The following is a 13,264-nucleotide window of genomic DNA, read 5'->3' on the forward strand; positions in this document are numbered from 1 at the left end:
TCAGTTGTCTGTCCATTTATTTCTTCTTAGGTCTTACCCAGATTTAAATAACATTACAAGAGCAAATGATACTCTTGACAAGTGTTCTGATGTCCAACAATGACTTTTAAGAACTTTAAACACAAACAAAATATCCTATTACATGGGGTACTGCTTTGCATCTGATAGGTTTCTAACCTTTGACCAGTGACTTTGGTTTTTGGATTCATACATTACACTTTCTCCTGCTGAAAAAAAAAATTGTACAACTGCATAAATATAAAATTCTTCCACCATGAAAATGGCAAAAACATTCATTAGAAAGTAACACCACATCATGTGATGTCTCCAGAACAAAAAAAAATGAAAAGCACTGAGTTGCCATGGTCACCACTGGCCAATTCAGTCCTCCACACTAGACACACAGTTCTACACTTAATAGTAAAGAAAAATAAAAGCCTTACACAGAATTTTCATTAGCCCCAATTTCCCAAATTGCAAAGAAGATCAAATAAAAATTCAAAAGGTGATGTAAAAACATTCCCCGCAATCAATGAAAAGCAAAAAAATGAAAAGTAAAGGGGAAAAAAGGTTTGAACGGAGTGCAGTCACTTACACACACACACACAGACCTGGGGAGTTCAGAGCGTACCATGCCAGTATTTTCAGTTTTTAAGTAGACGAATACGCACATTCACTCTCTCTCTCTCTCACACACACACACAAACAAACACACCTTGGACCGCTAAGTCTTTCTCACATAAGACAACAGAAATTACAACATGGCTTGGAAAGGACCATTGTATGCGACTACTGCACTGCACACTCCATAAAATATAAAGAGACCACACTAGGCAGAAATACTCAGGGGACAGAAACACTGCTCGCTACATCAGTAGTGGAATTATAATTTACAGTAATAAATGAACGTCCCATGGCTCACGGAATATTCTCATTTACAGTAGAATAAATACTTTGCTATTGCTACTCTTCCTGTAATTTACATTCTAACCCTAAACATGCAGAGAAAGCTAGTGTAAAGCATACAGATTAAGTGTAGGTCCCGTATGTTATGAAAGTTTGTTCAAGACTAGTTGTCGTTTGTAGTTGCTTTTTCCAATTGAATTTGTGCTCGTCTTTGTTTATTCGTCTAATTTACTGTGTTTTGAAATGGGCAGAATAAAAGTGCTATTTTCATAGCTAAGGTCATGACTTGATGTTGATTTTGATGTCAAAACGTCCCTGAGAACGGTCCTTCTCGTTGTAACCGATGTTCTCTCCGAATACTTTACACTCTATGCGCATGTCCATATCCTTCGTGATGTTGTGGAACTTGATGGCCACCAGAGGCTGAAGGTAATCGGGCTGTAGCAGCTTGCCGTAGTAAGGATAATACTGGAGGGGGAAACCAGTACCCAGCCCGAAGTAATCGATCGGTCCGAGCTTATCTGCTTCCTCTTCTCTCTGTTGACGAGCATAACTAGTGTTAGATCATTCACAGGAGCGCAGTGCACATTTCTTTGCTGAAGGCCCGTTCACACCAAGAACCATAACTATAAGAATAACTATATCAGCGCCCTCATTGACAGACAATAACGTTTTCTTTATTATAAGCGTGCAGTTATGTGTCTGCTGCTTTAAATGTGCGAGCCTTTTAGACTTTGGATTCTGATTGGCTGTCGATGTTTTTATCATTATGCTGCGTTCACACCAAACGCTAATAGAGCATCTGGAGTGAGTGATTTCAATGTTAAGTCAATGTAAAGGCGCGCGAATGAGGCAAAAGCTTTCGCGCGGCGCGATGGACGCGATTCTGCCTCATTTGCGCATCCAGTGCGAATTGACCGTCTTGCGCGAGTGGTGCTTTTTGTGCATTCACGCGTTTGAAGCGAATTCACGTCTGACGCCCGAGTTGAAAAATCTGAACTTTGGCATCAATTCGCGCCGCGTTAGGCCGGCTACACACTGCAAGCGTGGTGTGAACGTCTCAGATGCGTGGCGTGTCTGTTTTTATTTCGGCTCCCATGTTAACAGGTTGGAGCTTGCACACTGCCTGCGTTACACGCCACACAACCGCCACGCTTGCAGAGTGTAGCCGGCAGTCAGGAGCCTGCTTGCTGCTGTCACGTGGTGATAAACTAATGGCAAGTCATTAGCGCATGAGAAACCCAGCGTAATTTAAAAATACTACTGTTATTGTGTAACAGAATGTAGTTTTAAGACTTTTTCAGGCGAGAATGTACTTGTTTAAAGCTCAAATCTGCGGTTTATTTATAAAGAGATCGCCTATTGGAAATATTTATCTGCCGTTCTAAGAGTTTTGAGATCCAGTCGATCAGCGGGCACTCGTTAACCCCAGCGAGAGCAGCCTTACCTCGGCTAGTCCTTCTGGCATTTGCCGCTGGCTCTGATGTCTCCGGGCGATCTTTGGTCTCATGAATCTATAATTTGTTGCGTGCCAAATCGTTTTGACAGAGGGCAAAGTGGAGTTTCATAACTTAATTTTTTTTAGGTTATTTAACTTGAGACTGTGTTGTGTTTTATGTCATATATTCATTTTATTACAGTGACAATCATATATGCACTCTTTCTGAACCACGTGTTAATGTGTTTATTTTTATTATATTTTTAAATGTAAAGAAGAGAGGCATGGTTGTGTTTTATATTTCGTTTGTTATAAATATACATTCAGTGAAGATTCCCTGTGGTGCGAATGGATTCTAAATGTTCAAGCTTCCAACTAGACGCGATTTTGACGCTCTATTCGCGTTTGGTGTGAACGCAGCATTATAGTTGTAATGTGGACTTCCGTTTTCTCACAGAACTAGAATGATTATCTAAACTTTATCGTTTTCTTTATTGTTCTGTCATCATTTACTCGCCCTCCAAACCTGTATGGATTTCTTTCTTCTGCTGAACACAAAATAATAAATATTTTGAAGGGGAAAAAAATCAATGGAAGTCAATGTTTGTTTACTGACATTCTTCTAAAATTCTTCTTTTGTGTTCAGCAGAAGAAATTCATACAGGTTTAGAATGACTTGAGGGTGAGTAAATGATGACAGAATTTTCTGGGTGATTTATCCCTTCAACACTTGACTGGCAAAAGAGTAGGGATGCACTGATAATGCAATTATGGCTCATGATTGTAATAATTATGCTATAGCTGATATTATACATGTATGTGTTAGATGTTGGTAAAGGTAATCTAAATGTAAAAATAAATTAGCATGCACGATTTTTAAACAAAAATAAAAAAATCGGACGCTAACCAATATGTTGCCAAATGTTGTGCATCTCTACACAAGAATGCTATTTTAGCAAGATGCTATTTAAGTATTTCTTACCTTGCTTGAGCAGTGGATTGGGATCAGATTGGGCTGAAAGTTAGGGCGGGCTGCCTCAGGGATACTGTCATTGGAAGCTGGAGGCTGAGGAGAAAGATTGTCAGTATGATACAATCCCAATATTAAGGTAAATGTTGCCTCAGGCTACCAAAGCACTTGATCTATCTATATGATGGCACTCTTAAATAACAAAAGAAATGCTGCTAATCTCGAATGACTCACCCGTGGCCTGAAGTTCACAATCCTATTGAGTTTAACGATGATGCAGGGCTTGCCTTCGTTGAAGCCATATGATGGGTCCTTTGTGCCTGAGCAGTCCTTCAGCCATTCTCTATCGAAGCGGCAGACCTTCCTCATGCCGTAATCGCTCTCCAGTTCTCCACGTTCAGTATAGCCATTGGAGTCTGAACATGAAACGCATTAAGGCTTATTAGCGACTAATACAACTGTATTCGCTTGGCATTACTACAACAGTGCACAGGCATGCAGGACAGCAGCATGGGTCAAATAAAGCCTTGATTGTCTACCTAAGCAGTGAACTGTTGACTTGTAAATGAATATCATATGACAGAGCCGGAGAGTGATGTAGGAGATCACTTCCTGAACTGAACTCTTTTTAGCTGACCTAAAACCTTGGGTTTATTGAGATCTATCTATATTGCTTAAAGATCATAAAACTTATCGTACCTGGACAGTCTTCAAATTTGCTGACATTCTTCTGTTTATCTTTGTTGTACGCCACCAGAAATTGTTCAATTTGTTCCACATATACAGAGTAACTACTTTCTTCTGAAGTAAAGCTGAGCTCTGCTTTATCCGGGCGTGGGGAGTGTGATAAACCTGTAAATAAAGTGGAGAGGTTAAATGTGGCCTTAGCAACTGGTGTTGTGAACATTTAGAAGGGTAATTTTCCCTCCAGCTATGAGAGCAGCGAATGCCTGGTCCATTCATTGTCATGGAAGTTTGCTATTCAGATTCCCAGCTTGGCAGTAATTTTCCACCACGAACGTAAGGCCAGAACGGGGCGTGGCGTGAGCGGAGCCAGCAGAGGAGAACAAGCAAACAGAAACCTTATATTGTCTGTAATGGCAATTTTTGTTTCAACAGCCTGGTAATGACCTTCCATGAATGTGCTGTATCTGGTACAAAAGAGGAGCATCTGGCTTATTGAACACGAGACAGTTACATAGACATTGCTTGGTTCACTTTTAAGACTCCGGTTAGAGCTTGCGAAAGTCTCCCGACCTTCCCCCTCCTCCTCTCCACAACTTCACGTGCTCCTGTCACACAATGGAAACTTTTAGCCCCTAAGAGGGAGGCGGGACTTGAACGCAGGCAGCATGTCAGTTCTCTGTCCGGCCTTCTTTACAGCAAATAGCTGCACACCATGGTGATCTCCACTTCATTCCTACTCATGTTGTTTCTTTTTAGACTTTGCCGTTCAAGGGCCGCCTCTCTTAAAGGGGAAAAGGCTCTCCTTGGCAGAGGCGTTTATGTTCAGGGCCTTCAAGAATACAGCTAAATGTAATGCCAAGACGGGAGTGTGCACTATGCAAACATCCACTGGCATGGCTGGTGTGGCGAATGGCTGGCAGTGGAGCGACGGGCAACCTAACAGGGATTATGGAAACTACAGTGTACAATGCTCTCCACTGTTTCTTTTCCCCTAAGTTCAATCGCCAAACAAGCCTAGTGATAAACTATTGCAAAGGTATGTTTAAGCGCACAAATGCTGATAACGTCAACCTTAACTGAAATACTACACGACATACAGAGTGTGCGGATGAGGAACAACAATGCTGTCAGAACCCAAACGGGAAGCCTCGTCAGTCTGACCGGGAGTGTGAAGGTCAAAATGGCTCTCTGTGCGTGTCTCTCCTTCTACTCCCTCACACTCCTACCACCTCCACCCACTCTCTCCGAGGTTAGGCAGACCTTTAGAGCCGCCGAAATGTCAGGGTTTACAGAAACAAAATTAACTTCCAGCGTGGAACAGTTCACATGTGTGTAAATGAGAATGTCCCAAAAAGGTTTTTTTTTATTTTTCCCCATTTTTCCATTTCAATGGCAAAGAATAACATGTAATGTTCCTGCTGCCTCTATTACTTTTAAAAGCATGTGACGGCAAGTCCTCTTGAAGTCTTGATTTCAACCAGGTGACAAACAAATCTCTGAGTTTAAAGTGATACAAAAGCTTCTGGTATTTCACTTTAAAATACACTGTTAAGATTTTCAACAAAACTATAAATGCAGAACAAGACATAAAAACATCTGTCAAACAGTGTACGAGAACACTGACGTGATCACTTCTATGTTAGTCAAAATCATCAGCTACACAACAACACTGTCACATATTGTACTTATCAAAAATCATGCCAGTCAAAACAACTGCTAACGTTAAAGTACAATTAGTTCATTCTGTATCTCTTCAGTTTGGGGATTCATTCTCAGAGCTTTTACTTGCGTACAAATAGTACCCAACCTCTGAACACTTTTGGGCATGTAATATCTTCAACATCAGCCAATCTGGTTGGTTACCTGGGGGTGCAACCCTGTCCTGGTATGTGGGCTTGTAGTTGCTGAGAGTCAGGAGCATGGCCTGGATGGTGCCAATGAAAATTCCAGCCAAGCAGCCATAGAAGATGACGTAGAAGGCGAAGATTTTGACTGCAAAGTAAAATATATAGCATGAAATCAATGGGATGTTTTAGAGCATTCAATTTCCACAAAGACAACTAAATGTAAACATGGTCTCAAATGTTTAAAATGCATCCACATTCAGTCTTGTTTTGGAAAGCATTTATGAGGGATAAAATGAGCATAACAAAAATTCAACTTGTCTATTTTCGTAAAACATGTTATAGATATTTTTGTTAATGTTTTTTTAAGTTACTAGGTGTAACGATACATTGTTATATCGAGATATCGCAATATAAAAATGCGACAATATAATTAATGATATAGTTAGTTTTATCCAAAGCTCAGCTTTCCGTATTTATAAGGAATAATTCACCCAATAATGTGAATTATTTAATGTATTCACCCTCATGTCGTTTCAAACCTATAAGATTTTCATTCAACTTCCAAACACAAATGAAGAGATTTATGAAACCTGAGAGATTTCTGTCCCTCCATTTGAAATCCATTCCCCTAAAACTTAAAGGGTTAGTTCACTCAAAAATGAAAATTCTGCCATTAATTCCTCGCCCTCATGTCGTTCGACACCCGTAAGACCTTTGTTCATCTTCGGAACACATATTAAGATATTTTTGTTGAAATCAGATGGCTCAGAAAGGCCTCCATTGGCAGCAACGAAATTTACACTCACAAGACCCATAAAAGGTACTTAAGACGTCGTTACAAAGTCCATCTCACTACAGTGGTTCTACAATAATTTTATGAAGCGACGAGAATAGTTTTTGAAAAATCTAAATAACGACTTTATTCAACAAGTTCTTGTCTTCCGCCTGGGCCTTTGACGTGAACTCACGAAGCACCACAATGCATGCGTGAGAATATGACGTAGAGCCAGCATTCCGACACATGACCCGGAAGCGAGGAGCTTTGTTTACAAGCAGTTTATCTAAGCTGTTGAATTCTACATTGATCGTGCTTTAGGTCTTGGCGTAGTGGTGAAAATGATGCTAAAGTGTGCGTTTCCTGGATGCCCGAACCGCCGGCTCTACATGATATTCTCGCGCATGCGTCGTGGAGATTTGGGAGTTCACGTCAAAGGCCCAGGCGGAAGACAGAAACTTTGTAAACGACGTCTTTAGTACCTTTTATGGGTCTTGTGAGTGTAAATTTCGTTGCTGCCAATGAAGGCCTTTCTGAGCCATCGGATTTCAACAAAGATATCTTAATTTGTGTTCCAAAGATGAACAAAGGTCTTACGGGTGTCGAACGACATGAGGGTAAGTAATTAATGACAGAATTTTCATTTTTGGGTGAACTAACCCTTTAAAAGATCCAAAAATATCATAAATGCATCGTAAAAAATAATCAATCGAGTGGTCTAATCTAAATCCAAGTCTTATGAAGGGACACAATGGCTTAATATGATAAACATATTTACAATGACGCATATACTGTAGACATTCAAATGCTTGCGTGATGTGCAAAAATAACATGAGTGTGAGTAAATGTAGAATTACATTTTTTGGATTAACTTAACTTTACAGTTTGGGAATAGTCATTTTGACATGCTTGCCATTAGAACTGTAATTGACTGCATTGATAATAGGAAGCGCATGCGCTGAAACGGCACTCCTCAAAGTGAAAGTGCAAACATCATTCACCATATCACATTTAGTTTTAGTAGTATGATTACTCAAAGTGCTTTAGATGGTTTATTATTATATGTATAGAGCATTAATTGCGTGAGATACGGGACATGCGAGCATGTCTGTATAAGAGATCCAACGACTGCCTGCATTGAAAGCGCGAGCACAGTGTAAGAAAAAAATTAAAGTTCACAGAGTTTCAGTTACAATACTATACTACTATATATAATGTTGAATATAATGTATAATAATGCAATGGGGAAATATTTCCTGATAATAATAAAATCATATTATTATTTTAATAATAATAAAGTAATAATAATTTTTCCAAATAAAAAAAACGTATTTATTTTGGCTTAAAATATCTCCATAGTATCGTATCGTGAGTTCAGTATCGCGATTTGTATCGAATCGTGACATGAGAGTATCTTTACACCCCTAGTTTTGTCCATGTAATTTTAAATCAAAATGCGATAACTCAATCTTCCGTACAATCCACAGCAAGCTCACATTCAGATCTGCCTCCATCCAATAAGCAATTACAATAATCCATCCCAGACAGCAACATTGGCCCAGATCCGGCCCACCTCTGGTACACGTGGATGCCACACATACCAGATGTGGGCCAGATCTAGGCCGAGCAACATTATGTAGCTGTCTGGGATTGCACTCTGGTGTACATTCGGAAGATAAGATCTGTCGCTACTTCCATTTCATTGCGACTTTACAGCGACAAGTTAACGAATGTTTATCTAACAAATCGGACCTTTGTTTCTCGCTCTTTTATAACTCAAAATTGTGAGTTTATATCTTACAGTTCTGAGGGAAAAGTCAGAATCGCAAGATATAAACTCGCAATTGCAAGAAATAATCAGAATTGCGAGTTTATCACAATTCTAGTGCAAGTTATATTCTACAATACTGATTTATTTTAATATTTTAATAGTTAATATCTCCAGTTCCGACTTTTTAACTCCCAATTGCGGGTTTATATCTTACAATCAGAATTGCGATATAAAAAGATATAAACTCACAAAAGCAAGATAAAAGAGAGATAAAAAGTTGCAATTACCTTTTTATTTTTTATTCTATGGCGGAAACCATCTACTATACTAAACAGTTTCTAAACTACTGAGAATATAAAGACACAAAACCTCATTCAACTATCTTCTGAGATAAGTGACTCGTGAAAAGCTAATTTATAATGATTTTATTACATAAAATAAAATGTCATAACCAACCATTCTTTTTTTAGAACATTTATCTGATATGCTTTTGTCTTTAATTCAGTTTACTGATCATACAAATTATGTATTTTCACAAATATACAATATACCAAGTTTACCAACACAAACATGCCAAAAATGTGGGTCTAAGGCCCCTCTAATTTTCCAGACTGAGGAGGCCGGCTGCCTGCTGAGCCCAGCCATTTTATGCAAAGTTGCCAGTAATAATGAAACAACCAAAACTTTCCTGTCTGAAGTAACAGCGACAACAGAACTCTCAGAGCTCACATGTGTCTGTGTGATGCAACAACAGAATGCGACCTGCAGAATTGCATTCCTGTCTGTCAGATATGTCCCAGTCTGTAGGCTTCATTGAAAGCGTCCCCCCCCCCCAACCACTTCAAACCAGTCGCCACCAAACACAAAAGTCGGTTTGTGTGTGTGTGGATGATGGGGTTACACTTCCTTTCCCTCAGCCCTGGCACTAAAACCGTTGCCGCCTCTTGAATCTACAGGAAACACATTCAAGTTTGAATACAGTCCCACAAACAATCCTTTCCCGCGTCATACTCTCAGTGTGAGAGTACTCTCAGGCAGAGAAGGAAGCTTGCCCCTGAGGACAAACCCCTGTTTTTAAACTTCTATGATATTTAAAAACCTTATTAAACTCACATTCACGAAGATTAAGAGTAAGTAATCACATGCCAACAGTAAACGCAATGCGTCTATTGGCTGTTAACTATGTCCTCTCACACTTTGCATTGGCTTCCCTAAGGCGTCACAAAAATCAATAATCGTGTAACAACAATACATTTCCTTTTAATGTGGTCTTCAGTTACAGTATTTTGTGGACAGTAGCCTGGGTGACATAATAAAATAAAACTTTCCATAAGCAATGATCGGCGACGACAATAGAGACTGAAAGATTAAATCGATACAATAAAGTCAAAAACTCCTCTTTAAATGAATAATACAAGCTCTAATGAAATCATATGCGTCCGTGAATATGCTTCCTCTACCGCTAGCATCTCCTTACTCTCGAAACTCGTAAGGTTTGTTTGGATAGCGTTTACCAAATTTATCAAACCAAACAAACTGTAAATACTCATTAATGAAAAGTCTACAATATTACGAAACTTGTCGCAGACGTTTCTATTCATTTTCAAATGAAACTTCGAGCCCACAAAGAGAGAGAGAGAGCCTAGCTGGCTATGCTACATGTGACTGACTCCCACATGTGTCAGACTCAACTCAAAACTGTGTTTGATCTTTCCATCCGTTTCACTGCTCACTGTTTTAAACAACTTATCGAGTCTTATTAAATATGAAAAGTATTTTGCTTGGTTACTGGACAATGTATATTTATTAATAACAAGCATTTGCAAGTGCAGCAAATGTACACACACAAGTCAAGCTATCAGGAGGGCAGAGATAAACACAAATGTTAACAACTGATAAAACTCTATAAGCTAGTCTCCCGCTTAAAATGCTTATATTAAAATGAAAAACTCAGCTGATGTATATTGACAAAGAAAGCAGGAAGAGGAACCAGTACTAAATAATCAATTAGTATTACATTATTACTAACTGCAGGCCATAAACTAGACAGGCCAAATTGCTTTGAGTCACCTTGAAGAATATATACTTGGTCACCAGCACAAACACGCTAATGTAATTTATTTATGACTGACACTTGTAGTTTTTATGTAGTTTGACTCTTCACTGTAAAAATGATGTTTCCATCCATGCCATAAAAAAATCTACTCTATTTGTTGGTGTTTGAACTAGATTTTCTTAGTAGTTGATAGAAGTCAAATGAACAGCACAGCAGGGTTGTAACTTTGACACCATTTTAATGCTTACAAAGCTACGGTCAAACTTACGTTTTCTATTTTAGTGGTTGGAAAATAGCAAATTATCCTTCAACGACAGCTATGCTGACATTTCAGATGTAGCTGGCTGACATATTTCCTAAACAGTAATAGCATCCGTATAACGACCTTCAAAATAACCTTCTCTTGTTTAAAAAAAAAACCCCATGGACCTGAACGTTAACATTTAATTAAACAATGTTTTCATCTTTTTTTTCCATTCAGTCAATGCCATTTCACCACCTTGTGGCTCATGACGCGTATTATCAGTCCTTCTGTTTATTACATGTCTATAACTCGATTCCTCTCACTCTCTGAATTACAACACGGTTTATCTGTTTATCTTATTTGCTTCATTTTTTACGAATATCTCTAATATGATAATCTAATTGTAACAGCAAGGCGCCATCGCGAGGCGTTTTTTCCCCTTTGAAAACGAAAGTCACGACGCAGTCAGATCAAACAGGTGTTGAGCTTTTCCAAAGTCAGGAAACACGCTGTAGTCGATTCTCCCGCCTCTAACGTTGCTACGTATCAATATTAACATCTAATGAATGAGAAAAACTAGTTTAATCCAAGAGAAGAGGCGTTGATGAAACAATCTTGAGAACACTTACACCAACTGCCGCCTGTGCGTCCTAAAAATTCCTTCTTGTCAGAATTCCAGATAAAGCTCTTCCATCCACCAGCCGCATCTTTATTTGAAGACATTTTCGATATTTAGTTCCCTTTTTGGTGGTGTTTGAACGGGCCTTGTGGACTTTACAGCGATGTTGTCCCCTTCCTTAATGTTGTAAAAAAGGACAAAGTCGTACCCGGTACCTTTGGTTGTACCCACTCAATATATAGTCGAGGCTAGACCCCGCCCATCGGCTCTTTTAATAAGTTACCTTCAAAAGAGGGAGGGCAGATTCCGACCAATCACAAGCCGCCTTGCTTTTGCGTAACAACTCGTAAACGGGGGTGGAATTTATGCTCGCTTGAACAGTTCAGTCAGTGCTATTTCTTTCAAACTCTAAACTGTGTTCTTTGCTAAAAAGATATCTATATTATCTCCTATTTTGATCCCATAAATGAATGTCATACGTAAACCCACCGGTATATTTTGACAGTCTGAACGACAACAAAGTACCACAGTGCTTTTTTGGACATGTAGGCCTGTTATAGTATAGGGTTTTATGTATAAAGGTGGTACCATGTTATTCTTGTAAGTACCTTAGAGTACCATATAAACACCTTGATACATTAGGCTATTTCATATCAGAATACCATGGTAATCTGATAGCATCACTGTACCATGCAAGTACTTTTTGAAAGGGGATAGACTGTTGCTGCAAATCAACTGATCAGGAAACGATTTAAGTGGTCAAATACAACTTAGAATATTTTTTTAATCATATCGTTTACTCAAGTGGCATTTATGAAAGTACAGATGGCGCTATGATACAAAGCACATTTTCTTCTCTTTGTAGGTCTTCTTACAGAGATAAAATGCGTGTCTGTTAAGGGGAGGAAACATTTTTCCAGTGACCAGTTGTGGAATACTCAAATTCAAGTATGTGATCTGTGCTCCATTCAAGGTCATTAGTGGGAGGCAGCAGAAGCAGAGAGGTGAACCCACCTACACCAGGCCTGCACACATGCACTGAGCCATAGAGTTTCAGTCTCTCAACATTATATTTAAAAATTGTATTCCCCCTCATAAACAACCATGCACAAGTTCTAACAAGTGCAGGTATTAGTTCCTGCAAACTGGGATTACTGGTTCTTTCTTTGAGTTTGTGGGTCTATTTGACCCCAAAGATCCATACATTACAGTTACATTTAATTAATCAGTTGTAAATGTGAATGTGTTTGGCACTTGAGTGATACAAGAATGTGACGTTAAAACTCTTAATTTTTATCAGTAAAATCTCGTAATAAATCATCAGTAAATCGGTGCATGTATTGTTGTTGTGGGTGTGGAGCTTCAAACATGTGCACACAGGTGCTTCCACAAGACCTTGTAATAATTTGTCTCACTGCCATACATCTCATCTTTTCAATCCTTCATTGAGAAAAGAACAAATACATTATTATCAATGAATCCCTATTGCAATGGTAAATGTTGTGAATGATCTAAAATGATTCATATAAACACCTTTTATTAAAAAATATTAAGTATAGGCCTAATGTTCTTATTGTGTTGATAGTGCAAAACTCTTTTGCTGCTGTTGTGGGATACCGGGACAGGTTTGGTGGTATGGGTTAAGAGGTAAGGGATGGTCAACAGTGTAATTACAAAACAATTAATTACATGCAGGAATTTAATTTAATTTAATTGATTTAAATGTTAGTATATAAAGAAACTTAATAAAAAGTGGTGCTTAAAATCCTTATTCTTATACAAATATACAATGTACAATGAAAGTCAATGGGGTCCAAAACTACAAAAGACATTATCTTTTTTTGTGTTCTGCAGCAAAAAGCATATTTCTTTCAATGCAAAGTTTGAAATGACATGAGTGAACTTTGCAAAGGTTTACATGAGAAGATCATTTACGTGACAAACATCAACA

The 13,264-nt window shown here is 38.6% G+C and overlaps 1 protein-coding gene across 1 annotated transcript; it reads right to left on the bottom strand.

The window, feature by feature from the left end:
* Nucleotides 1-11,570, bottom strand: atp1b1a (ATPase Na+/K+ transporting subunit beta 1a). The gene is made up of 6 exons (XM_079841456.1): nt 11,324-11,570; nt 5,865-5,993; nt 4,014-4,166; nt 3,549-3,730; nt 3,327-3,410; nt 1-1,443 (listed from the first exon to the last, which is right to left on the bottom strand). Exons 1-6 carry the CDS (start codon nt 11,415-11,417, stop codon nt 1,186-1,188), a joined length of 900 nt encoding a protein of 299 aa, XP_079697582.1. The 5' UTR covers nt 11,418-11,570; the 3' UTR covers nt 1-1,185.
* Between the last annotated feature and the right edge of the window lie 1,694 nt (nt 11,571-13,264).

The sequence above is a fragment of the Gobio gobio genome (assembly GCF_949357685.1).
Source record: "Gobio gobio genome assembly, chromosome: 17".
Taxonomy (NCBI): domain Eukaryota; kingdom Metazoa; phylum Chordata; class Actinopteri; order Cypriniformes; family Gobionidae; genus Gobio; species Gobio gobio.

Excerpts from the sequence above, each read along its gene's own strand:
- atp1b1a (XM_079841456.1), bottom strand. The coding sequence starts at position 11,417 with ATGTCTTCAAATAAAGATGCGGCTGGTGGATGGAAGAGCTTTATCTGG. Across the intron at positions 5,994-11,323 it reads ACGCACAGGCGGCAGTTGGT|TCAAAATCTTCGCCTTCTAC; the intron begins GTAAGTGTTCTC and ends TTTACTTTGCAG. Across the intron at positions 4,167-5,864 it reads GGACAGGGTTGCACCCCCAG|GTTTATCACACTCCCCACGC; the intron begins GTAACCAACCAG and ends CTTTATTTACAG.